General features: G+C 35.7%; 1 protein-coding gene and 1 pseudogene across 5 annotated transcripts in view; both read right to left on the bottom strand.

Moving 5' to 3' along the window:
- The window catches only part of CCDC102B (coiled-coil domain containing 102B), a 211,368-nt gene that overhangs the window by 83,681 nt on the left and 100,227 nt on the right, over window positions 1-27,460 (bottom strand). For all 5 annotated transcript variants that reach the window (XR_006820993.1, XM_046024324.1, XM_046024325.1 and 2 more), the window contains 3 exons: window positions 25,211-25,823; window positions 23,517-23,737; window positions 10,789-10,897 (listed from right to left, as the gene is read on the bottom strand). Coding sequence is in view for 4 of the 5 variants with exons in the window: in XM_046024324.1 (XP_045880280.1) it covers window positions 10,789-10,897; window positions 23,517-23,737; window positions 25,211-25,807 (927 nt within the window). In the remaining variant the exon portion in view is untranslated. The remainder of the gene's footprint in view (window positions 1-10,788; window positions 10,898-23,516; window positions 23,738-25,210; window positions 25,824-27,460) is intronic.
- Window positions 14,555-14,682, bottom strand: LOC123954728 (annotated as a pseudogene).

Below are 27,460 nucleotides of genomic sequence, written 5' to 3'. Positions count from 1 at the left end.
AATTTTTTTAAAATGAGGTTTCCATTAAAAAAAGATCAGCATAATGTTTATGTCTTTATTGAGTTATGGCAGGAATAGTGGCTGAGATAGCAGAATACAGAATAGCATTAAAAAACCAACATAAAGTGGAAGAAGCCAGTCAAAATCCCATTTATGGGAAATGTCCAGAATTGGCAATTCTACAGTGTTCAACGGGATTAGTGATTACCTCAACCCGTGGTGCTTGGAGGGCCATGCTAATGGACAGAGGTTTCTTTTCGGACTGATGAAATATCTTAAAGCTGATTGTGGTGACGGCAACACAAGTCTGTGAATGCAGTGGCCGCTGAACTGTGCTCTAAGTGGATGAGTTGTACAGCCCGTGAATTATATCACCATAAAGCTGTTAAAAATATGTAAAAAGCAAAGATTGCTTCATTGAAAGAATCACGGCAATTATGCCGTCTCCTTTCATTGTAAATCGCAAAGAGCTTTTGTTAGGAGCGTTCTTAATGAAACTACCTGAACCACAAAATGAGCTTTCACCTCTTAATCTGTCTCATTGGCATCCCTATCTGAGGAAAAATTAAAAAGCCTACTCACTCCTTGCTCTGTGTATTTCATTACTTACTACTGAGATGGGGGAGAATTAGATACTTCCCAAACTCTGTCAATATTAAAATAGAACTTAAACTTATGACTTAAGTCTAAAATGCATACGATGCTCTTTACTTTTTATGCAAATAAGCTACTCTTGGAAACATTCCATCTTATATAATTTTCCACTAATTTGGTGACTTGAAGTTGGTTAATGCATTCCTCCTCTCCCCTAACATATGGCATTTTTGAAATCTTTGGAGCTAGGAGCCTGACCTGTGCAAATCCTTCCCATGACCAAATAGCTGACAATCCACTTTTCTTCTTTGGGACTTAATGTCTTTTTGTGTAACCAAGGCTATATGTAGAATCAGCAAAAGCCATCTATACAGTGGGGGCGGGGGGAGGGAAGCCAGAACAATGGAAAATGGGCCAAAAGCAAAGGGTTGGAATCCTCCTGCAACTCTCCTTTCCTTGACCTAAAACATTTACCTCTCCTTATTAAGTCCATTCCAAGTGTCTTTTGACTACTTCTCACTGAGTCAGACTCAGGTAATGGAAGGTGTCTCAGCCCTGAAGGTGATTATTGTCTAGGTGAAGAGATAAAAAGCAAGCAGGCACTTGTAATAGGTAATAAAATAACAGCATGGACACCAGAAAATCACACTATGCAGAAAAAAGCATCTGCTGAAATTTCGGAGGTTGAGCTAAGGGAAAGCAGAGGAACATGAGTAAATTCAGGTTTTATAGAGGCTGATTTTTTTTTTTTTTTTTTTTTTTTTTACAACTGGGGACAAAGCACAATTAGGAATGAAAATAGTTATTTCGAATGAGGAAACAACATTCACAATATTTGGAAAGCCGACATATACTGTAATAGATCACAAAATCCTGAAAAATCATATAAAGGTCTAGGAATAACTACTAAGTAACAACTAAAAATTTTTCCTAGCCTTTTGACTGTCATCAACCTCTATTATGACAGTGACTGTGTAACATCATTTTTAATAGAGAGGGTTTAGTCTTTCTTCCGGACTAGCTGGTCAGTTTTTTGTGAATTAGGTTTGGATAAATAAGCTCACAAGATAATACACAAGCCTGTTTGCTGTTGGGAATATTTACTTTTTGAAACTTGTGCCCCACAAATATAGGTATCCTAAAATTTATCTTTTCTACGATTTTTTCATTTAAAAGTATCAACCATGTTTCTGAGAGGAGAGAGCTTCCATACTGACTAGGTATACAAGACAACAGTTCCAAAAATACATTCCACCAGATACAAACTTTTTGTATCCTCAATTCAATTTCAACTTGGTAGGATCCCAAATATTTCTATGGCTACTTCATGTCCAAGAGAGAAGAGGACAAGAGTGTTAGGGGAACATTCAAAGTGGAAAGAGGGAGAGGTTTAAACAAGTGTGTATCAATTATCTTATTTTTGCAAATTACATATCTTTTGCAAATAGGTCTTGCTAGTATGGCTGCTGAGGTCCAGGAAGGGGTCCATGTCAGGGACATGGAACTGAAACCTCTTCAGCTTGTCTGTACAGTGGCCTTTGCAGAGAAGGAACCATGTTCATTCTCCTCTGTAGATCTGAAAGTAGTGTATGTAGTTCAAAACACTAAATCACAAGTAACAAGTATCTTTCTTTTAGCACAGTATTTTCTCTACAACACATAAATTACTTTTAATTCAATCTACCAGTCATTATGAAAAATAAGGAAAGTAAAGTATACATTCCATTTCATAATTTATATTTCTAACTAGGAATACATGTAACTTTTTCAGTTGCATGTATCAGATCATCACATGGAAAGAAACCAGGACTTGCAATGAATAGATCTGGTTAAGCTGCAGGTTCTTCAGTAAGGCTGGTGTATTCATCAGGGTTCATCAGAGAAACAGACAAATAGAAGATAGATATCATTCTTTTTTTTTTTTTAAAGATTTTATTTATTTATTTGACAGAGAGAGATCACAATAGGCAGAGAGGCAGGCAGAGAGAGTGAGAGGGAAGCAGGCTCCCCACCAAGCGGAGAGCCCCATGCGGGACTCGATCCCAGGACCCCGAGATCATGACCTGAGCCGAAGGCAGCGGCTTAAACCACTGAGCCACCCAGGCGCCCCGATAGATATCATTCTTATTTTGCTTTATATTACATTTTAATCTCTCCGTATATTTTTAAATTTTATTTTTTCCCATAAAGATACTTATCATAAGGAACTGGCTCACATGATTTATGGAGGCTGACAAGTCCCCAGTTTCTGCAGTTGGCAAGCTGAAGAGACCAAGGAGAGCCAGTGGTGAAAGTTCCAGGCCAAGTTAAAGACCTAAGAACCAGAGCAGCCCTTGTAGAGGTCCAGTCTGAGTTGCACAGGCTTGAGATCCAGGAAGAGCTGATGTTTCAGTTCAAGTTTGAAGTCAAGAAAAAACTGATATCCTAGCTGGAAGATAATCAGGCAGGTGGCGTTATCTCTTAGTTGCAGGAGGGTCAGGTTTTTTTTTTTTTCTTTTTGACCCACTTTTATCATTATGCTCAAACTATTAGTTTCTATAATTAAATATCAACGGATTCTTTTGTGTTAGGTTTTAATTTTTAAAATGGTATTGTTTAAGTTAAATAGATGTTAAAACATCTGATTTCAACCTTTTTCTTTATATCTAGTTTCAGGTATATCTATACCATCTATATCTTTATATCCACAAGCAAAGTGGTTTCTGAATAGCCTAATTTTCTTTTGTAATTCTTATAATAGCCTTTGAGTTAAGTAAGTCATCACGGTGTTCTGAGCGTTACCTTGGCAATGTCTATAAATTATCCACTAGTAGTTCTATTAATTCCGACTAATGTAATTTAGTGCTTATATTATTCTTAATTAGGTTTGTTTAAAATGGTCTTGAAGGCAATTCTATTGGCAAACTGGTGTCCCATAATGCTTCATTGTTCTTATACATTTATAGAATTCTAACGCGGTATTTTATCAGCCTCATTCCTTGGCCTGATAAGCTAATTTATGTCTTGCAAAGAACAAACTGAAGAGATTTTCATGACAGAGAGGCTGTTAGGGGTGAAGGTTCACTCCAATGCCCTGGAAAATCTAAAATCCTCAGGGAAGTAGAATTGGAGCCTCATCAGGCCAATAAAAGAAGTCTAGGATTTCCACTACCCTCCTTACTCTGTAGGTGCAGTGGTTACTCAGAAATATAAGCATATGGAGCCAGAGAATAAAAGGGTTGGTCACCACACGTTATAATACCATTTGCTCAGCACCGCCTAGAGGGAGATGAAAACAGATGTGACATATATTATCATGAAGCTGGCAGTTCGAAAAGAAACACAAAAACACCTACACGTTTTGAGAAGGTCTTTTAAAATCTTTTATACTTCTTTGAAGTGAAATAGTAAAGGAAGCATTCTGTGGACTGCAACCATTCCTCTTTATAAAGCATATGTAAAGTGAGGTCAATGGTAAGATGTGACTGGCCGGTAGGAGGCAAAAGCATTCTGTGTGACTGTTCTAGACTGAGAAAACAGCAAGGACCAAAAGGTACTAGTGAAGGTCCTCCAAAGAAAAAGAACATAGATATAAATATAAGGAGTTTAACTATAAACACACACACACACACACACACACACATAGATAAGACACAGAGAAAGAGACACAGTTATTACAGGAACTGACTCATGTAATTATGGAGACCAAGAGGTTCCAGGATTTGCAGTGTGTGCACTGGAAAACCAAGAGAGGCAGTAAAGTAAATTCTAGTCCAAGTCCAAAGACCTGAGAATTGGGAGCCAAAGTTATAACCCCCAGTCCAAGTCTGAGAGCCCAAGAACCAGCTGTGGTAATGTTTGGGGCAGGAGGAGATGGAATTAACCATCCCAAGTACACAATGTGTCAATCTGGCATCCATAAGCATCCTTTAAAACTACACTTAGTTTTCTCATTAAGACAAAAACAAGGTCTTAATTCTATCTAACATGATAAAACTTTTCTGCATAGAACTGAAAATGTACTAATTCTTCTCCAGAAGAGGCAGTAAAGTCCTTGGGTAATGTTTACTCTTCTGATATCCTTAAGTTAAATACTCTGAAATTAAATTAATAATGCTTAAATACTGACATAAAAGCAATACACCTTATGTTAATGATAGGGAATCAGAGGAAAGAAAAAGATGTAAAAAGATAAGCATTGCTGGTTGCTGCTGCTGGCAGACAGAGGGACAGGGAGAGAGACAGGCATACTCAAAACAAAATAAGGAACAAACACTCATGACACTGCCAGTCCTCATTTCTATCACGGGTCACCTGGTTGTCGCTGCTTCAACCATTCATTCTGTGTTCCCTTTGCCTTCAGCGAGCACCTAGATGGTCATGATTCTGGTCATTCTGGTAGGATGACCCAAACCTTCATTGCTGAAGTCTCAGGGCCATTAGTAATCCTGCGTGCATTGGGTTGTTGTAGTTTTCCATCAACCATAATCACAGGGTAATACTAAGACTCCCTAAGGGATCTCCTGCATTCCTGATACAACCTTCCTAAGCTCCATGGGGAGTGCCAGTTCAAATTTCCCCTGGTAGTCAGGATCAATCACCCCAGCCAGCGTAGGAACACATATCCACCAGTTGATTTAAAAAAATAAAATGAAATGAAATCATGTAGACTATGGTAAATAGAAAAAGGGAGGGGAGCTTCTATCTCTACTTAAAGTATCCATCCCTGTGGATGGCAAACTATTGGCCTACAACTCCAGGAGTCCCTCCATCTGTTACTCTTTTGTTCCCAGGAGGAGGAGAAGTTATTTCACTGGTGAATTTAAAGGAAAAACTGGTCACTTGTAGCTCTCCTCCTTCCTCTTCCATTCTTTGGGTAAGAGAGATCTGCAAGAGATACACCTTCCACAATCTTTCTCAAACACAAAGGATGAAGAGTGAAAGGGTCTCACATGAAAAATAGCTTTCACCAGTCCAGTTCATCTGTGGGGATATAAGTCAAACTTTTTAATATGGATTTTAGGATTAGGAAGCTCACTTTTCCTTAAATATAAGTCTTATCAGTAACAATTAAGGCAATATATTAATATATTTATTAATAACATATTTATCAGTTAATGTTACTAATTATGTAATATATTGGTTCCTGCAGCAGAAACTGGTTAGATGGTTACAAGATTCATTTTCTCTTTCTTTTTAAGTATATAGCTTGAATACATTTCCCAACATTCCTTACAATTCGGTGTCACTATGCAAATGGATTCTCGCCTGTGGGTTGTAAGTGGAAATAAGGTACATCACCCCCAAGCCTAGAGCACAAAGCATCCCCACGTGATTCCCATTCTCTTTCTTTCTAATCTTGACCAGATGCAGAGTGTCAGCTGCATGACCTCTGAGAGCCCAGGGCACAGAGTCGCCGCACAGAAAGAGAAGGCTACCCTCCAAACACGTGTAGGGGGTATATGTGAGTCAAAAATTATCCTCTATTGGGTCCTATCTAGTGAAATTTGAGGCACTGCTCATTAGAGCAGCTGAGGATAGAAAAGAGTGGTATCATTATCAGACATCCTTTGAATCGTCAACACCTGGTGGTTTAATCAGGTGGAATTAGATTTCCTTAGACTTCCAGTTACTTGGAGGGCAGCTACACTCTAAGTAAAAGGGAAGTCCCTGAAGTGTTTGAAACAAGGTTGTCATATGATCCAGTTTTTGTATTTAGAAATATCACTCTGGTTGCTGGATGGAAAAATAAAAAGGTCAACAGTGATGGATAAGAGACCTGGCAAGAGGGAGCAAAACTGGAGATGTGATGGTTAGGACTGGGAAAGGGGCTGAGATGGAAAGCTATAATATAATGGAAAGCTGTATAATAATACAGCTATAATAACTGTATAATATAATACAGTTTAAACTTATAATTCATAAGATATATTAACAATTTTGGTCATTTCTATGGAACAATTTCTTTAAGTCACAAAATTATCAAAATCAGACAATTTTCAAATAAGTTTTGAGCTCATGGCAGTACTAACACTCCACCATCCACCTATTTCAAAGAAGTATCTTCGAGGACACTTTCCTTATGTGTGCAGAATAGCTTCCATATTGGTAAGGGAAAGAAAAGCAAAAATAAACTATTGGGACTACATCAAAATAAAAAGCTTCTGCACAGAAAGGTAACAATCAACAAAACTAAAAGACAACCTCCTGAATGGGAGAAGATATTTGCAAACAACATATCTGATCAAGACTTACTATCCAAAATAAAGAATTCATACAATCAACACCCAAAATCCCCCAAATAATCCAATTAAAAATGGTCAGAAAACATGAACAGACATTTCTCCAAAGAAGACGTATAGATGGCCGACGGACACATGAACTGATGCTCTATATATCACTCATCCCCGGGAAAATGCAAATCAAAGCCACATTGAGATACACCTCACACCTGTAAGAATGGTTAAAATAAAAAAGACAAGAAATAACAAGTGTTGGCAAGGATGTGGGGGAAAAGGAACCCTCATGCACTGTTGGTGGAAATGTAATTTGGCACAGGCACTGTGGAAAACAGTATGGAGTTTCCCCCCAAAAAATTAAAAATAAAAATACTATATGACACAATTATTACACTACTGGATATTTATCCCCCCAAAATGAAATACTAATTCACAAAAATATATACAGCCTTACATCTCTTGCAGCATTGTTTACAATCACCGAATTATGGAAGCAACCTAAGTGTCCAGTGGCATAATCTTCTAAGAAGTGAACGTATTTTCAACCAAACTTCAAGTAAAAAATTTAAAAAAGAAAAATTCAGAAAAAATCTTATTTCTGAAAAATTAATGTTGTTAGTGTAGAATTTTAGCTACATATAATCCTTCTATTTCCCCCAAATCAGAAAGGTGTTTCGAGGTATTTCAGAGAAGGCTTTATTGACAGCCCTTACTGCCACATATAGTCACACAAAGCCTGTCTCTGTAAGTATTTAACATAAATATTTATAAAAGAACATTGTAAATTATAAATTACTAGAAACATTGTTATTATCACGAAAAGAGAGAAGACTCCTCTATAAAATCCCTTAAAAAATACCAATAAAAGTACAAAATTGTCAAAGACAAATTATACTTCATTTTTCAGTTTGAGACCAATTTTAAAACGTTAGCAGTATTCTCCACATATGGTAAGATCTCTTCCATTATGGAAAGAATCAGAGTCATTTATTGTTAAAGCAAAAGTACCATAATTGTTTGTAATCAATATTACTTCCATGAATATTTGATTCTCTAAATCATGAGATTTCATGAAAATGACCATTGCAAAAAATCGGAATTCATAATCTAGTTCCAAATCAATACTTACAGATGTGCAAAGGAAAAGCTCGATAAGTATTAAATTCAGCACAGGAACAGCATGTGGAATATAATCATTTCTACCACTCATTGTCTTGGTTGCATTTTAAATACGTATTAGATTTTACAATTAAGTTCTTATATTTACTCTTCACGAAATGTCAGTGATTTACAAATGATTTCCCTCTAAAGATGCCAGATTTCCAAATACATTTTAAAAAACCCTGGTCTATTAAGCACATGGGTTTCCATCTCTAAAAATTGCTAATCTTTGTATCAGCAGTTCCCAGCCAGGCTGTATTTGCTTGTAACAGTTTCAGGCATCTGAAACAGAATTACACTTGTACTCAAGAGGTTTTTATAGATGAAGAACTACAGTAAAATGAAGGTCATATATCATAATTTTTGAGGACTGGAGTAAAAAGGAGTATTTACATGAAGTCCCAAAGTATTCACATGAAGTATACAACATGACACATTTCTAGACTGCCATTCAACTGAACAGAAACTTCGAATATTTTACACTTATAATTACTCCGCAACACCATTTCTAAATGTACCATAAAATTCTTCTTGTTCTAATCGATTATAAAACAAACAAAGTATACATAAAAATTATGTGACAACATATTTTTATTCAGTTTTTAAATATTTTCAAATATTCCACAATATTTTTTAAAATAATTTAAACATATGTGCATACCACATCTCTTCAAAATAAAAAAAGTTTTAGGGAGTAGAGAGATTTTAAAAAGTAATCTCATATAAATAATTCAAACAACATTTTTCTTTATCTCTGTTAAAATGAACTTTACATCATCTACTGTAAAACATTTTTATTCATTGTCACTTCCACTCAATGTTCAAATTTGTAGTTCACTGAACTGAAACATGTGCTCAAAGTTTAAATAGTTGAACAAGTTTCTCACGACAATGTTGAGGTTTTCCCTTTTCCAAAATCCCTATAATTTTATCTAGTAAAAGGATTACATGTGTACTAATATATATTTCTATATGGGTTTTTTACATTAAAATGTAAACCCATTTTATACTGTAAAATAAAATACATTGGTTTTATTTTTTTCTCATCTATAAAGCTTTGTTAAAGTAGACTTGTTCCCACTTAATGTCCAAAATGTCATCTTTGAATATAAAACATTAAACATTTTAAAATATACATATCCTTTTGTGAACCAACTCAAAACCATTCCCCTTTTCAAAAACAGATGCTACATAAATGTTAAATTGCTTGAATAAAAAGCATTAAGAAACTAACGTTATCAAGTCTGCACTGTCCACTAGTGGCAAAAGATAGTAAATGCACATTTACTTTAAAATTATAATTAAAACCCATTCTATCATCAATACTAGCTTTCTCAAATTTAGAGTCCAATATATTATAAGGGCAAATACACAAACACTCTAAACATAAATGATTTTTGTATTCTGAACTATTTTTCCCGTATAACAATAATTTACTGTCCTTGTTCACATCTGTTCACATCTGTGAATACAAATACTATGACTCCATACATAAATGCAGGTGTGTGCGTACACACACACACATTGTATGTATACACCTAAAGCTTGAGCTAGAAACAAAACAACTCTGACAATCTAACACGAATCTACAAAGGAGAGGTAAACTTGATGTGGCTTGTTAGCTTTAATTGTTTAATTTACCCTTCTTTGAGAGGCGTTCTCAAACTAACAGTCTGTGGCTCTCACCGAGATTACTTTTCGTTAATAAATGATTTTTAAGCAGGAGATATTTGCTTAATAGTATTAGGAAAAGCTCTCCCTCCTTTGAAATCTCAGGGCCCACTGTGTTAACAGAAACTATCTCAGAGCCAATGCGCGACCATCACCATACTTCACGGACGTCAGGACGCCTGCGAGTGACTCAGAAGGCTTTGGCAACTAAGGTTCCTCATGTGATTTCAGAAAACTTAAGTTAATGACTCTAAACTTCACCACTTGCTGGAAACAAACCTGAAGCAACATTAATATGCGGTTTCACAAAGAGAAATATTGCTTACCAGTTTTTTTTAACAACAGATGGAATAATGCTTCTGATTGAGGCACAATTACATACAGAGTTCAGACACTCACCTTCTCTAGACAGCTGGTCAGCATATACATGCTTTGTATACACAGATATACATATGTGTATATACACATAATATATAATGTATAATATATAATTAGGATAAACACACATATATACACACCCAAATAAATGTTGACTCATTTGAAGCATTTGGCTTGTCATCATTTTGTCAGGATTTTTCTTTTCTTTGATCATTATTCTACCCCACCTGCTTACCTGGAACGATGCTTTGGTATACACAAGATGGGCAATTAATATTGTTTTAACAATGAATATTAATAAATCATTGAGATGGGAAAGGGTCAGACAGCATTTTAGCGATGAAAATGCAAAGGAAAATTATAAAGGCAAGTGGCTGATCCTGAGTAACCCATAAAGCCAATATGAAAAGAACCTAGGTGCACTTGAGATATGTTGATATTTTCAGACTGCTCATGAAAGATAAAATTGTTTACTGCAAGTGCTAATGATATAATGACCTCCTTAGCAGTCCCCTTACACGTGCCTGGAATGGATAGTTAATGGTGTCACACTGATCATTCAAAATATGTGTTCTTTAGAAAAAGATTCCTTATGGATTGAGTTTGACTGAGTTCACATGGACATGGGAGTGAAAATATCCCTTTTATGGAGGAAATTCAATTTTTTAACTTTTCTTCGTCTATGGAGCTTTCTGCCCACTAGGTAACACATCCGAACACGACAACAGTCAGTTTCATTTTCCCTTTACATTGTATGCCTCCATACCTCTTTCAGATTTTTTGGCTTTGATTCTTTCAGTTCTTCATATTTCCATTTCCATACAGACAAAGCTGACTCCAGTCGTTCTATTTCTTTTTCCAAAGATGAGCGCATTCTAAACAAAGAATTAAAAGTAAAATAGACTTACAATTTAAAAATAATTGTAGGGCTTGAAGTCCGGAATTGTATAAAGAAGATGTGGTATATATACACAATGGAATACTATGCAGCCATCAAAAGAAATGAAATCTTGCCATTTGCAATGACGTGGATGGAACTAGAGCATATCATGCTTAGTGAAATAAGTCAATCAGAGAAAGACAACTATCATATGATCTCCCTGATATGAGGACATGGAGAAGCAACATGGGGGGTTAGGGGGATAGGAGAAGAATAAATGAAACAAGATGGGATTGGGAGGGAGACAAACCATAAAGGACTCTTAATCTCACAAAACAAACTGGGGGTTGCTGGGGGGAGGTGGGATTGGGAGGGGGGAGGGGGCTACGGACATTGGGGAGGGTATGTGCTATTGTGAGTGCTGTGAAGTGTGTAAACCTGGCGATTCACAGACCTGTACCCCTGGGGATAAAAATACATTATATGTTTATTTAAAAAAAAAATTTGGAAGGGGAGGCGAACCATAAGAGACTATGGACTCTGGAAAACAACCTGAGGGTTTTGAAGGGTCAGGGGTGGGAGGTTGGGGGAACAGGTGGTGGGTAATGGGGAGGGCACGTTTTGCATGGAGCACTGGGTGTTGTGCAAAAACAATGAATACTGTTACGCTGAAAAAATAAATAAAATGAAAAAAAAAGAATATATACTTTGAGGTATTATTAGGAGGTTTAAATAAAATATATGTGCTTGTCACATTGTAGATAAATTTAATAAATTTTAGTTTATTTCCTTCAAAAAAAATAATTATAGGAATATATTCAATGTTTGATTTCCTGTTTTCCTTATTTTCATACTTGTATATAGCCATTGTAATCACAGGAAAACTTTTCTAGCTTATTAAAAATTATAAATATTGAATAAAACTTGGTTTAATTTGTTATTCTAACAATTAGCATTAAACATATGTAATTTGGCTTTGCTAGTATCAAAATATTTGACTTTCTGCCTGCTTTCTCCTGTATTTTTCATGTATTTCTCTCATTCTCTTATTCATATTGTTTCCTTATATAGGAGGATATATAAATATATCTAATTTTAACATGACTTTTATCCAACTTCATATTCTGACTATATATGAATAAAAATCCTTTGATATGAAAGATAATGCCAAGGACTCCACAAAATAATTTAACAAATCATTTACTGGAGATATAAAAATACTTTTAAAAAAATATTTGCAATTTTGTTTTAATGAAGCAATTTCACTGGCATCTTTATTTAAAATACTTGAAATTAATTTATCCATTTGTACAACAAATGACAAGTTAGGATTGAAATCTGGTCCTTTAATATCTCAATTATTGACTTTTTTTTGTATGGCCATATGTCTGTCAGAGTGACTCACTGAAAATAATTGTTTACTTCTGGTGGTAATTAGCATATATCGACCCTTGCAGATGGCCAATCCTCATCTGTGTGTGGTGCACCAGATTAGTGTTAGAAAATACTCAATCTCTTTTCTTTACCTCAATGGACAGAGTTGCTTTCCCTAATCCTTGTTTCTAGGCTTTGACACTGGGATGTTTGTAAAGAAACTGTGTGGCTGGGCTGCTTCTCTTATGTCTCAGCCATCACTGTGAAAATTTTCCCCAAGGAATTGCTGTCCCCAAATAAAAACATAAAACAGATCTGAGCCCAACCTTACTATGGCGACAAGTGATCTTTTTTTGTATCCATATGGGCTAAAATAAATCAGTTTTAGGCTTCTGAATTTCATGGTGTGTGTGTGTGTGTGTGTTGTTCTTTTGTGATTTTCCTGCAGCAAAAGATAACTGACATAGAAAATGATACTTAAAAGAGGGATGCTACAGGAAAAAATGGTGATAAAACATAAGCAGCTGGGAAAATGGTGATAATGGTAAGTGACGATGAAATCATCACTTGCAGTGTTTTGGAAAATGGAAAAGGTGCCTGACTTCAGTGGAATGCTAGTGGGCACCATGAGGCTGAGCCTTCAAAGTGTTTATGCAACTGGTTTTACTTTCTTGTATTTTGGCCATAGCAAAGAGAAGTATGTAGCAATGCAGACTCACTGCTCCCCATGGGAGTAGGAGAGATGGGATCATAACCAATCTTTCCTGAAGAGCCCAGTCTAGAGCAGTCAGCATTTAGTTGGCTCACAGAGTCCAGCTGAGTAAAGTCTCATTATTGTATACCACTGAGATTCTGTGGCTGTTAGTTAAACCTTACTGTAATTATAATTAACCAATACACACACTTGGCTCTATTTTAGTTTAATGTCATTAGAAAGATCTTAGAAACATTCACAGATCTAGAAGATGTACCCAGAATCAAAACAGAATGTCATTTACATATCTATGAGAAATATGAATCTTCCAGTTAGTAATACTATGAAAATAATTTAAAATAGAATTAGGTCATGAATATATTAATTTAATCCAATCAATGGCTAAACACCTTATTAAAAAGTTATATAAGTGTATTTGCATGAACCAAGCCATAGAACTGAAGAGAACATGTGAGAGTGTTAGGGTTTAACCTCAGAAGACTCAGGTTGAAAAACACCAGCACCGTTTATGAGTATAATTTTAAATACCTTATTAACAGCAAACATATTAAAACTAACAAACAAAAGGGCTTGATATAAAAGTATGTCCTATGAATACTGCCTATGAATGTCCACAACTACAGATTAACAACCTCAGTCCAAAATCCTGATAGATAAGCAGACCCAGCCAGTTAATGACCCCAACTTACTTACCAAGATTTTATTTATTTATTTTAAGATTTTATTTATTTATTTGACAGAGAGAGAGAGAAAGAGAACACAAGCAGGTGAGTGGGGGAGGGTGAAGCAGGCTTCCCGCTATGCAGGGATCCTAATGTGGGGCTGGATCCCAGGACCCTGGGATCATAACCTGAGCTGAAGGCAGACTCTTGATGACTGAGCCACCCAGATGCCCCCCAGGATATTATCTTTATTCTTAGTGACTATGTTTGGGATTTCAAGAAGGGGATTAGGTATAGAAATAATGAACAAACTGCCAAATACTAAGATTTGATGTCACACTTAAATGGAACATGTAAAAATCACTGTACATTAAAATGTGTTCTATATTTGGCATTTGGATAATAAGGTTTTTGGATGATTAGGCATATTTGAATATTAAAAGAAACTGATTATTGACTTAGACTTGTAAATTTGTTTCAAAATATAAGAAAATTTCACTAAATTTGTAACTTCATTGGAATGTTTAAGAATCACCATATTTAGAATTTTACTTTACTAGATTTGCATAAGAACATGGGAATCTTTTTTCTGTCAGGGATTGAAAATTTTAAAAAGGAAAAGGAATATAGTAAATTAATAAATTCACTTCATTAAAGGATATTAGTTAATACCCTTATTACATTTGTGTAACAAGCACCATTGATAAATTTTCTCAAAATTTATCAGTAAAATAGTATAAAAACTTACTTGAGAAAAGTCTACATTTTAAAATTTCCAAGTTCAAGATCATACATGTTCAGAAATCACTACCAGTTTTTTAACATAACATTTTAATAAATCAAATGATAATGTTAGCAAAAAACTCATATTAAGATAAAAATGATTTCTTTTTACTGTAGAATAAATGTTAATTCTCAAAAATGTCATCAAAAAGTACTGGGGTAAATATTCTTTCAAGAATTTTCAATTAGCAATAATCGCGCCTCGGATAAACCTCATTGGCTACAATACTGCCACTGCACAAAGCTCTTTCAAGAATTTTATAAGAGGCTCAAGAAGACCAATTCAAACTATGTATTAATTAAACTTTTAATATTAGTTATAGAGAAACATAGGTGTATCCTAAAGATATAATTACATCTCAATTACACCTAGACTTAGAATAGTCAAAGCCAGTTCATGAAATGAAAATAACAGAATTTTGCCCAACTGTATTAAAGTGAAACTCCTTATTTAAGGCAAATTAATAATGTTTAAAATAGAGTATTATTTATCTCTTAATGCAATCTTATCTTTTTTTTTTAAGATTTTATTTATTTATTTGACAGAGAGAGATCACAAGTAGATAGAGAGGCAGGCAGAGAGAGAGAGAGAGGGAAGCAGGCTCCCTGCTGAGCAGAGAGCCCGATGTGGGACTCGATCCCAGGACCCTGAGATCATTACCTGAGCCGAAGGCAGCGGCTTAACCCACTGAGCCACCCAGGCGCCCTTAATGAAATCTTATCTTAAATGCAATAACTAATATTTATTAGTTTACTGAAATTAAATTATGTATTTTTGTTACATAAAATGGTAAAATTTAGTCAGAGAAGTGAAAGGACAGGCAATTCATAAACACATTTAGTGGTAATCTGATGCTTGGATATTTTTTAGTATGGCTTCATGAAAAAAATTTTGTGACTCTATGCAAGCAAGCATTGAGGACACAAGGACATTGCACACTTAAATTTATGCAGCAGAGGGCACTCTTTAAATTCTTAATTTCTGGCCTAATCAGTTTATTCTATATTTTGGAGGGATTTTCAAAATTGATTAATTTTACAGGTATATTTATAACTGAAATTTAAACTATCATCATATCACTTGAACTACAACAAGGTGACAGAAAAAAACTCATTTTACTCTACAGAGTATTGCATATTTTATGCACTTCTTTTAAAAAATAACAAGGTCCAAAAAAATGAAGTATTTTTAATATGATGATATGAACTTTTAAAGATCTAATTGCTAAAATATATAACATTTGCAGAACTAAAAGACAAGGTATGAACCAAAATGACTTTTATGGAAAGATATAATTGTATTTCTATGTAATCTTTTGATACTTTGTTAACTATCATGATCCCATAATAATTGAAGATAAAAGGGTACCTTGGTGGCTCAGTTGTTAAGCATCTGCCTTAGGCTCAGGTCATGATCCCAGGGTCCTGGGATCTGAGCCCTGCATCAGGCTCCCTGCTCAGCGGGAAGACTGTTTCTCCCTCTTCCACCCTCCCTGCTTGTGTTCCCTCTCTCACTCTCTCTCTGTCAAATAAATAAATAAAATCTTTTTAAAAAATTGAACATAAAATTTGGACATATATATTGACAGGAAAATAAACCAAAATATTTTTCAGGGATGAAAATTTCTGAAACATTAATTTTAGGGACAGAATTAATCATTTTTGAACTGTTTCATTGTAAAATATCTAATAAGTATTTTCTTAAAGGTCTACTAATATCAAATGCTTTTGCCAGACAAAAACAAATTAACTTGTAATAACATCTAGATATCAATTTTTCTATTAGTTCAAATTCTAGAGTTGGTATCAAACTATAAAGAATAAAAAGAAGTTTATAAATGTGTTCTTAATCAGCAGAGTTTGTCATTTTGTGATTCTATTCCCAAGTAGTTACAATTACATCTTTGAGCATTTGCAGCATCTTTCAGCGAATAGCCAACGCCATATATAGTTAATTTAATTAGAAAAGAGATGAATTTATAGACTACTGTAAAGATCAGAGACGTTTGGAAGGATCAGAGACTGAGACTCAGAGGCGATCCAGCCAGGAACAAAGGACTACTCCCATGCCACAGAGCTGATCTATGAAGACCCCACTGCCTGTTGCCTATGCACTTTCTTGGTTATCAATTATGTGTCCAAAAAGTAAATATTTCAAACTAGCCAATTTAAGTAGTAAAGGATGAGAATAGCTCAAAGAATCTTTTTGAGGTGATTCTGGGAAGATCCAGAGAAGCAAATGGGGAACGTGCACAGCCAGGGGTTCCAAAGAGGATGCCACAGCTATCTTCCTATCAGCATTTCAATGCAGCCACCATTTAGGGACAGACAGCACAGCATGGCCTCAGCACCACCAACCCCAGACACGGTGAGAGTGTCACTAGAGACCAGAGCCCACTGCCACCTCCGGATCAAGATGTAGCTCCTGCCTCAGCCTTTCTCCTCATCGCGATGGATTCTGGGTGCTCGCTGCTTCTTGGGGCATTCGTTTCTGCTATAAAGTCTGGGTGGCTACCTCTGAAGAGATGCTCCTATGTCAAGTTTCTGCTCCTTAACTACCAGGGAAACTCACGTTGAGACTTACTAGCAATTGTGTAGTCTATGCAGAGACACAGAGTCCATCTCCCTAGGTAGGGGACTGCCCAAACAAAAAGGATACTAGAGAGTGGAAAACAATTGCAAAAGTACACAAAAAGTGACTTGAAATGGATTAAAGATGAGACTGAAACTGTAAAACTCCTAGAAGAAAACTGAAGGGAAAAATTCCTGGATACTGATATTTGGCAATACTTTCTTGGATTTGGCACCAAAAGCACAGGCACCAAAAGCAAACATAAATCAGTGGAAGTACATCAAGCTGAGAAGCTTTTGCCCAGGAAAAGAAATAATCAACAAAATGAAAAGACAACCGGTGGAATGGAGAAAATATGTGGAAACCGTGTATCTGATAAGAGGTTAATGTCCAAATTATATAAGGAACTCACACAGCTCAAAAGCAAAAACAAAACAAAACAAAACAAAAAACACCCCCAAACAAACCAAAACAAAGAATGAGCAAGGCAGAGTGGACAGTTTTCCAAGAAGACATACAAATGGCCAAGTAAATGAACAGATGCTTAACATAACTCATCATCAGGGAAAAGCAAACCAAACCCTCAGTGAGGTATCTCCTCACCATTTTAGAATGGCTGTTATCAAAAAGACAAGCAGTAACAAGTGAGGCTAAGAGTGTGGTTAAAATGCCATTGTTGAGGAGAATGTCAACTGGTGTAGCCACTATGGAAAAAGATATGCAGGTTCCTCAAAAAATTAAGAATAGGACTGTCATACAATATAGCAATCCCGTTTCTAAGTATACAACCCAAGGAAAGGAAATCAGTACCTCCAACAGGCGTTGGTGTTCACTGCAGCATTATTCACAAAAGCCAAGATACAGAAGCAATCTGATTGTCCATCTACACATGCAAGATACGGAAAATGTGAGGGGTGTGTGCGTACGTACATATGCAGGACGTTATCACTAAGTGAAATAAGCCGGACCCGGAACGACAAATACTATACCCTTTCATTTACACGCACAATCTTAAAAGTTGAACTCACAGTAACAGAGAGTCGAATGGTGAGCGCCAGGGGCTGGGGAGTGGGGAGAGTTAGAAGACGTCAGTCAAACGGCACACACTTTCAAACTTACTTATGGAGTAAATTCTGGGAATCTAATGTGCGGCACAGCGACTGTAGCTAAAAATAGAGCGCTGTACACCAGAGATTTGCTGAGAGGGTACATCGTGAGCAGTCTCACCACACACACAAATTATTAATGGTGTTAAGTGATGGACGTGTTAACTAGCGGGACTGTGGCAATCATTTCATAGTGCTACCGAAACATCACGTGCGCTCGCCAGGATGAGCGCGGGTGACATATGAAAGTGCTGACTCACTATATCATACAACGGCAACTGACACGGCGCTGCATGTTAACTGCAATTAAAAGAGACACTTAAAGAAAACCCACCCAAAACCCATTCTGTTGAACAACTTAAATATACACAAATTTTGTTTCTCAGTTATACTTCAATGAAGCTAGAAAAATACGTATGTATAAAGGAAGACAAGCCATAAATCACTTTTTTAAAAAGGCAAAGGTTTACCGCATACCCTGTTAGTACTAATGAATAAGTAAGCAGGCCTGTCTCTGTCTAATCTTGAATACTATTACATTAAATAGTATTAACTAGACTTGCATGCCAACTTGTTGTGCTCACTGAGGAACTCTCAACAAGATTTTAAGTCTCATTTTATTGAGGAAAAAACACACCATTGAATGAAGCAAAGCAAAATAATTGAAGCATATTACCTTTCTGCTATAGAAAATAAACCAAGAAATAAACTTGAGAGCGGAGGACGGAAGCTGTGCTGAAATGACATGGAGCCAACATTTTCTAAGGGATACAGGTGCCCTCTGCAGTTTAATTTGAGAACTGGTTCTAAATGGTAAAATATTTTACCTCATTGCCACCTTTACTTGTGATCTGACGTTGCCAAAGTTCCTCTCCCTCAATGTCTAGTTACACCTGACTCTCTCTCTAAGAGGATCAGATTCCCCTCCCCACCTACATTTTCTGCCTGGGAAGTCTTTATCTGAGAGAGCAAAAATGTATAAATTCTAATACATGAGGAACTTCTAGACACTGGATCATTATTTTCATAAAACCGAACAGTGCTCAGAATGCAAATAATGTGATAAAGTTTATTGTTTCTGATAAGGAGGTTCTCATCAGTGACAATGGTGGGAAGGAGCCCGAGTTCTCTTGGCTGATTGCTGCGCTCCAGTTAAGAGAATTTTCCTACTAGCTGGAAACAGAGAAAAAATTACATTCACATGTTCTCAACTCTGGCCCATCCACTTGCTGAGATTCCAGGAGGAAAACTTTAAAAAGTTAGACAGATTTATTGCAACAGCATATACTATATCCTTGGGAAACATTCTCTTGTGATAGAAAAAAGGCTTTGTGATTGCCTCAGATGGCCGGCATGCTGATGCTGACTCATGGACACATAACACCCACGGGCCTGTTTATGAAAGAGAGGAGTGAGGAGACAAAGTGGAATCAGAGGTCTCCTTTCCCCCTTATTTTCTGGCCTGACTATGGTTTATATATTGAAGTCCCAGCAAACTGGAGAATTTACTTACTATAGGGATTATTAATTTATTCCCAGGGAGTCAAACATAATGTGTGTGTGTGTGTGTGTGTGTGTGTGTGTCTGAGTGGGAGTGTAGAGATACACATGTGTATCATTAAAGCTGGCACCTCAGGCAGTTTACACGGAGGAAGGAGCAGCTTCCTATGGTCCTACTCCACTATGTCAGGGAAGTGACACTGTGAGTGGGTGTGAGAGACGTCCATAACCACTAAAAAGTTAAATCCTTCAAGAAATAAAACAGAGCTTAGAACTTGACAGCAACTTACAATTCCAGATGAAATTAATTTTTAATATGGGTACAGGCCTAAAAATTAATTCAATTTTTTCTCCTTCCCGCTAGTGTCAATTACCTCTATTTGGAATTTATACTTGATGGTAGAATAACAAATCTTTATTCCAAACACAGGAATATTATTACAATCTGTTGTATTATGATTGTATTACCACAATCGATTCATATGGTGAGGTACAGACAAAGCATCTGAAAAAGGGAATTAGTGGTGGGACTAAATTTCAGAGGGACTAATGAGAAATTTCTGGCTAACAGATACAGAAAGGTTTGTGGGCATGTTATCATTATTCCAATCCATTTAAACAAGGAAAATTGAAACCATAATATATATTTATATTCATATTTATTTATATTCATACTTATTTCTCCCATTTTTTCCTACCCATTAAGAATCTTATAAGTAAAGAGACAGAAAAATAATGATTTTCAGATTTGGGGACTGTATTTGACAGTGTATTGACTATTCCACACAATGCTAATAATTGTCTAAGGCGATCATAAATAAATAACAAAAAAATCATACTGAGTAATTTACACTAGTCGTAACCTTCCCACACAAAATTAATGTTTGATCCTCACAAGAATTCAGTAAAGAGGGGAGAAGTGATGCTACATGACTTTGAGACAAGGTCATTAAAACGCCGTCTATTTCTCTTTGTGTCAAGATGTTCACTTTCGACCAAGCCACTACACTCTAAGGAATCAAAGTGGCCACATGGATAGTCCTTCATGTTCAACTGATACCTCAAAATGACAGTCTCAAATATGAGAGTAAAATCAGGAGGCTTCAGATGATTCTGGCCCCCAGCCTTCAAGTCATCTCCAGCCTTGAGCCATCCAGCTGAATCCACATGTAGTGAAAGATGAGTTGTCCACACAAAGCCATGCTCAAGCTTCATGAACAGAATAAATCTGTTGTTGTTTCAACACTAACCACTGGGTGGGAAGTTTTGTTATAAAACAACATATAACTGGAATAGAGGTACCACTATCCATACTTTTACAAAGGCGACAACAGCACAGTCCCGGCTAACCCACTACCATGTAGCTGAATGTTAGTGCCAAGGAGAATATCCAGGTCATTTAATCTCAACTCTAGTGCTCACAAATGATTAATGAATAAAGCACGTTTTTCTGCAATCAATAACTCATAAATTGTGAACTGTCCCTTATAAATATTAACATATTTTTCATTTTTATTGATCTGCTGATGTCTACTAATGCTGTAAAAATTAGGAAACCCACTGGCTATTCTAGCCATATACATTACTGATTCAAACACAATTAAGGTGAATCTGCCAAAGATGATGAGAACAAGGTTATAATAAAAGAATGATAGAAACTAAAAATGAACAAGTTATAAATTAGTCTTCAAAATTCAAAAATTGATTTCTTTGTCATTGTTTCTGGTAATTTCTTCTGATCCTTTCTTGTCTTTTGGTTTTTCCGTTATAATCAAGAGTTCCCTTTAATATTTCTTGCAGGGCTAGTTTAGTTGTCATGAGCTTCTTTTTGTCTGGGAAATTCTTTATCTTTCCTTACATTCTGAATGTCAGCCTTGCTGGATGGATTCTTCCCATTTAGCCCTTGAAAATATGATGCCCTCCCTTCTGGCTCGCCAAGTTTGTTGAGAAATCTCTTATGGGTTTTCCCTTTTAAGTGAAGGACTTCTTTTGTCTTGTTGCTTTTCATATTTTTGCATCACTATATCTTGCAAATATAATTACAATATGCCTTGGTGTTGGCCTGCTTTTGTTGATTCTCATGGGAGTTCTCTGTGCCTCCTAGATCTGGATGACTATTTCCTTCCTCAGATTAGGGAAATTTTCTGTTATTATTTCTTCAAATATATTTACTGCTCCATTTTCTTTCTCTTCTTCTGGGACTCCAATAATATGAATACTACTACATTTGATAGAGTCACTGATTCTCCAAGTCTATTCTCATGTTGTATAATTCTCTCTTTTGTTCTGCCTCATTATTTTCCATTATTTTGTTTTCTAGGTCACTGATTCATTCCTCTGCTTTTCCAGCCTGTAGTTCCTTGCATCAAGCCTGTTGCCAATCTCATTTATTGCATTTTTCATCGCTGACTGATTCTTTTTAAACTCTTTTATTTTGTGGTAAGGGTCCAAATGGCAATAAATACATATATATCAATAATAACTTTCAATGTAAAGGAATAAATGCTCCAATCTAAAGACACAGGGTGTCAGAATAGATTAAAAAAATTATTTGCTACCTATAAGAGATTCATTTTAGACCTAATGACACCTGCAGATTGAAAGTGAGGGGATGGAGAAATATTTATCATGCAAATGGATATCAAAAGAAAGTCAGGGGCGCCTGGGTGGCTCAGTGGATTAAGCCGCTGCTCAGGTCATGATCTCAGGGTTCTGGGATCGAGCCCCGCATCGGGCTCTCTGCTCTGTAGGGAGCCTGCTTCCTCCTCTCTCTCTGCCTGCCTCTCTGCCTACTTGTGATCTCTCTCTCTGTCAAATAAATAAATAAAATCTTAAAAAAAAAAAAAAAGAAAGTCAGAGGAGTGATGCTTATATTAGACTAAATATACAGACTGAAACTAGAATTTTTTGTTCTTGTATTGTTTCTGTCCTGCTTTGGTAGCAGGGCAGTAGTAATGGTCTCATGGAATGATTTTAAACATATTTCCTCTATTCCATTATTTGTAAGATTTTGATAAAATTGTCATTAATTATTTTTTTTAATGTTTGATAGAATTCACCAATGAAACCATGTGGTCTTGGGCTCTTCTGTGTTGGAATATTTTTGATTCCTAATTCAACTTTCATTCTTATTATTGGTCTAAGAAGATTTCCTATTTCTTGGATTCAAGATTCATGATTCAATCTTGGTAATTTATTTGTTTTTAGAAATCTTTTTTTTTTCCTAAGTTTGTTTATAGTAACATCATACTCTATATTTCTGTGGATATCTATTATATTGTTTTCTCCTCCATTTCTCATTTTGGTTTTTGAGTCTTCTCTCTTTTTTCTTGGTTAATGTAGTTAAAGCATTGCCAATTTTGTTGATTTTATTATTATTACTATTTTTTAAACTGGTCACTACTTTAATGTTAAGTTTTTGTTTATGTTGGTCTCTTTTTTATTTAATTCTGATTTTTCTTTGTTATTTCCCCCTCTACTAAATTTTAGCTAAGTTCTTTTTTTTTCTAGTTCCTTGTGGTATGATGTTATTTATTTGCACTTTTTTTCTTAACACAAGCATTTTTAGCATAAATTTCACTCTAACATCTGCTTTTGCTGCATCCCACAGATTTTAGAATATTGTGTTTTCTTTTTCTTATGTTTTGAAACATGCTGATCTGCTGTTGTATTTCCTATTTGGCCCACTTCCTGTGCAGTAGTGTGTTATTAATATTTACATATTAAATATTTAATATTTTAAAAATTCAAAAAATGAATATACATCAAACTCATTTTTAAAATATTAATACTTCATGGCTAATCATAGGTCAAATACATTATCAAATAGCCTGCCTGCTAGACTTAACTTCAATAAGTTTGAAAATCAGGCTTGGTTAAGGGAAAAAATGATTAGCACTTACTCTCTTTCTTTCCATAAAATTTTTTGGAACTCATCCAGATGCACCTGCAAAGCTGAAATTTCAGGCACTTTACTCTCCAAAGGCAGGTTTATTGCTTGCAGTCTTAATGCAGATTTCAGTGTACAATTTTCAGAACCACCATTTTTGAATGAATTAGGACTGTCAAGATTGAGTTTCATCTCCTCATTTAATCTTAACTGGTCAATAATCAAACCTTCTTCCTGAAAAGAAAAAACCATATAAAACAATTATTTTTATTTTTTAAATCTGGTGAGAAAAATAATGAAGAAAACATATTTTTGAAGGAAATAAATGTTATGATTCAGCATGAAATTTATATTTTCATTTCTTTATCAGTCTTTAAGAGGTATATGGTTGAACTTGAACTTGCATTCCTCAAGTTTTTTTTCTTCTATGTTCTACATTACATTTCAGTCTTTGAAAAATTTCCATTTCAATGGAATCTAGGTTATAGCTACCATAAATCTCATGCATCATAGAAAGGCTTAAAATTTTAGATAGAATTATAGAAGAGCAAGACATTATGATTTATATTTTGAGAGGTGGAATTAAGTAGAAAGGAATAATGATATAAACTGATATTATTTAAAGAGATAAAATGAATTCCTAAAGTTTCTACAAGTATGGTCCATAGGTTGTTAACAGTATTTTCCAGGTTAAAAAAATGGATAAATAAGGTTATGAACTGCTATATAAAATAAATTTTTAAAAAGTTTATTTCAGGGGTGCCTGGGTGGCTCAGTGGGTTAAGCCTCTGTCTTCAGCTCAGGTCATGATCTCTGGGCCCTGGGATCGAGCCCCACATCGGGCTCTCTGCTCAGCAGGGAGCCTGCTTCCCTTCATCTCTCTGCTTGCCTCTCTGCCTACTTGTGATCTCTGTCTGTCAAATAAATAAAATCTTAAAAAAAAAGTTTATTTCATGCAGAATTCTCAAAAACTTCAAGATTTCAAGAATACCAAGAAATTCCCAGAGTGGATAATGTGAAGCATTCCATAAAGATATTTCCCTACGGTACCCATTTTATAGGAATTAATTGTGAGGCTAAAGTCCCAAACCTCGGGAAATGTTTAAACTACTGTATGAATAATTTATTATTATTGTCATAATTAGGGTTAAAGAGAGCAGTCTCTCTAAATATTTAATTTTCACATTAAAAAATGCTGAGTTAATTTTTCTTAAAACTATAAGTAAGATCAGTAATATGGGCTACTGAATTGTGTCTCATTCAAAAACTTATATTTTGAAGTCTTTCTGCCCCCAGTACCTTAGAATGACACTGTATTTGGTATAGGGTCTTTAAAGAGGTCATTAAGTTAAAAATGAGGTCATGATGGTGGGCCTAGAGACAGTATCTTTATGAGGAAATGTGGAGATAAACACACACAGAGAAAAGATGATATAAAGACACAGGGAGAAGATGGTCATCTATAAGCCAAGGAGAGGTCTCTCAAGAAACCAAACCTGTCTACACCTTGATCTCACACTTCTAGCCTCTAGAACTATGAGAAAATAAATTTCTGTTGCTGAAGCCACCCAGTCTGTGGTACCTGGTTATGGCAGCCCAAGCAAATAAATATCTGGGTCCGTCATTTTCCCTTTCCTCCCCATTACTGTACACGGCATTTGAATATGCTCATAATCTCCGAATTCCTCTACTGAGTTCTTTTCTTACCTTACTATCTGTGTTGTCCTTTGTAGGAAATTCTCTTTTCACCAGACGTTCTCTGATAGACTGACATGTTTGTGAACCAATGTGAAATCGTTCTCCTCGTGCAGAGGGCACTTCTATGAAACCAGGATGCTTCAGGTCCTGGGTGATTTCTAACACCTTTTGATGTGGCAAACTTTGTTTCTTTTTCAATGCACTCAATTCTTTCATTGTCATCTCTAATTTTATTCTGAGCTGTCTTCCCTCCTCCCTGGCGCTGTTCCTTTCAGCCCGAACTTTGCTCCACTTTTCTCTCCAGTTGGCAGTGCAGTCCGACCACCAGCGCATGGTCTTCTCCATCTGGGCAGCTCTGGCCTTGACTTCTTCAAGTTCCCGCAGGCGAAGCTCTTCACAGATATTCCACTCACTGGTGTTGCATGAGTGTGCACAGACATTGTGAGCAGAATGTGACTGCAGCCCCTGAAGTGGCGAACAGTAATGACAAGTGTCCCTGGGCAGGGAAGCAGGTGCTACCATGTCACAAGCTGGTTTTGTTGATGACTGTTGCATCTGGAAGATTTGTGTTTCCTCAATTAACCGATGGATGGAATCTAAATTCATCTTTATCTTTTCAGGTCTAAGAAAAGACAGAGAACATAATTAATATTTGAGTTTCCCTTGCAATTACGAGAGCAAGACCTACATTTAAAAAAGAAGTAGTTTTACTTGTGACTTCTCTCTCTCTGTCAAATAAATAAAATATTAAAAAAAAATAAAAATAAAAATAAAAAAGAAGTAGTTTTATGAAAACAATATATCTTTCAATATTGCATATTTTCCTTTCCACTGTAACTAAAAATATGGAAAAACTCATGCATTTATAATTATCCTCAAAAAAACAGAAATTGCTCATATTACATTTTGCCAAATGAGTAAAAATAAAAATATAATGATGCAATTGGGGGTAGCATATGACATGAATAATTCATTTTAAGAAATCCAATTCTTTTCAGTTAATATTTACTGTAATATATGTTGTTCACTAACTACTCAGTGATCCTCTTTTCCCTGCTAATTCAAGCACAACCTATTTAAGTGGAAGGCAGAATCTATTGATTTCTGGGAGGATAAATGTCTATTTTAATCCCAGGGCTAAATCCTAACTGTTCTCTTCCATGATGGCCTCCATTTCACTGAGCACTCGCTAGTCTCAAGTCAGCATAGGAACTAGTCCTGGCTGAGATTTCAGGGGAAATCTTCAGGGAAAGTTCCCACCTAAAAAACACGGAAAAAAAAAAAAATCACAAAAGGAAAAACTCTTTTCTTCTGCTTCTTTCTGCCTAAACCAAGACATGATTCTGGAAGAAGGCAAGTGTAACAGCCACCTTATAATATTTAAAATGGTAGAAGAGAAAGAGGAAAAGCACTTGATTTAACGACTGAACTGTAGCATGAAAGCTAGAATGTGTACCTGTGGTTTTCTTGCCATGTGAGAATGATTACCTAACTTTATTTAAGGTGTGATTGTTGAGTTTTCTGTCACTTGCAGTCAAAATGGCCTCAGACTGATACATGAATTATTTTCATCCCATGGTTAAAATTATGATAAATTCTAAAAAATATATACTGAATAAGACATGGTGTTTGTCTTAACGATTTTGTAGTTCAGTGGATGAGACAGGCACATAAAAATTAAAAAATAAATATTCACACAGTAAAATATATTTATTATTCCATCAATTTCTTATTTAGTACATATTATATGTCAAGTTGGTACCAGGTTGCTAGGGTATGTAGGAGGTGCTGTAAGGAACACTGCTCAGGAAAGTGATTAAATGTCTCCTACATGAAGAGGCTTCCTGGCACAGGAAACACTGAGGGGTCTTAGCAATTTCAACGCTTTACAAAGGAATTGCAGGCCACTTTCTATATAAATAACAAAGACAAATTAATTAGTAAAAGCAGACCTACTTATCAGTATGTACATCCATTACTTTATTCAATATGGCGACATAGTTATATTGATGACAGCAAGTAGGACCTTTCCTTTAAACTAAACACTTAAAACATGCAGGTTAATCTACAAATTAATAAAGTTCTATAGTTATATAAGATTGCCCATTTAAAAAAAAATTTTTTTTAATTTATTTGACAGAGATCACAAGTAGACAGGCAGGCATAGAGAGGGGAGGAAGCAGGCTCCCTGCAGAGCAGAGAGCCCGATGCAGGGCTTGATCCCAGGATCCTGGGATCATGACCTGAGCTGAAGGCAGA

The sequence above is a fragment of the Meles meles genome, chromosome 12, assembly GCF_922984935.1.
Source record: "Meles meles chromosome 12, mMelMel3.1 paternal haplotype, whole genome shotgun sequence".
NCBI classification, from domain to species: Eukaryota; Metazoa; Chordata; class Mammalia; order Carnivora; family Mustelidae; genus Meles; species Meles meles.
This window is presented reverse-complemented; position numbering and strand designations above follow the sequence as displayed.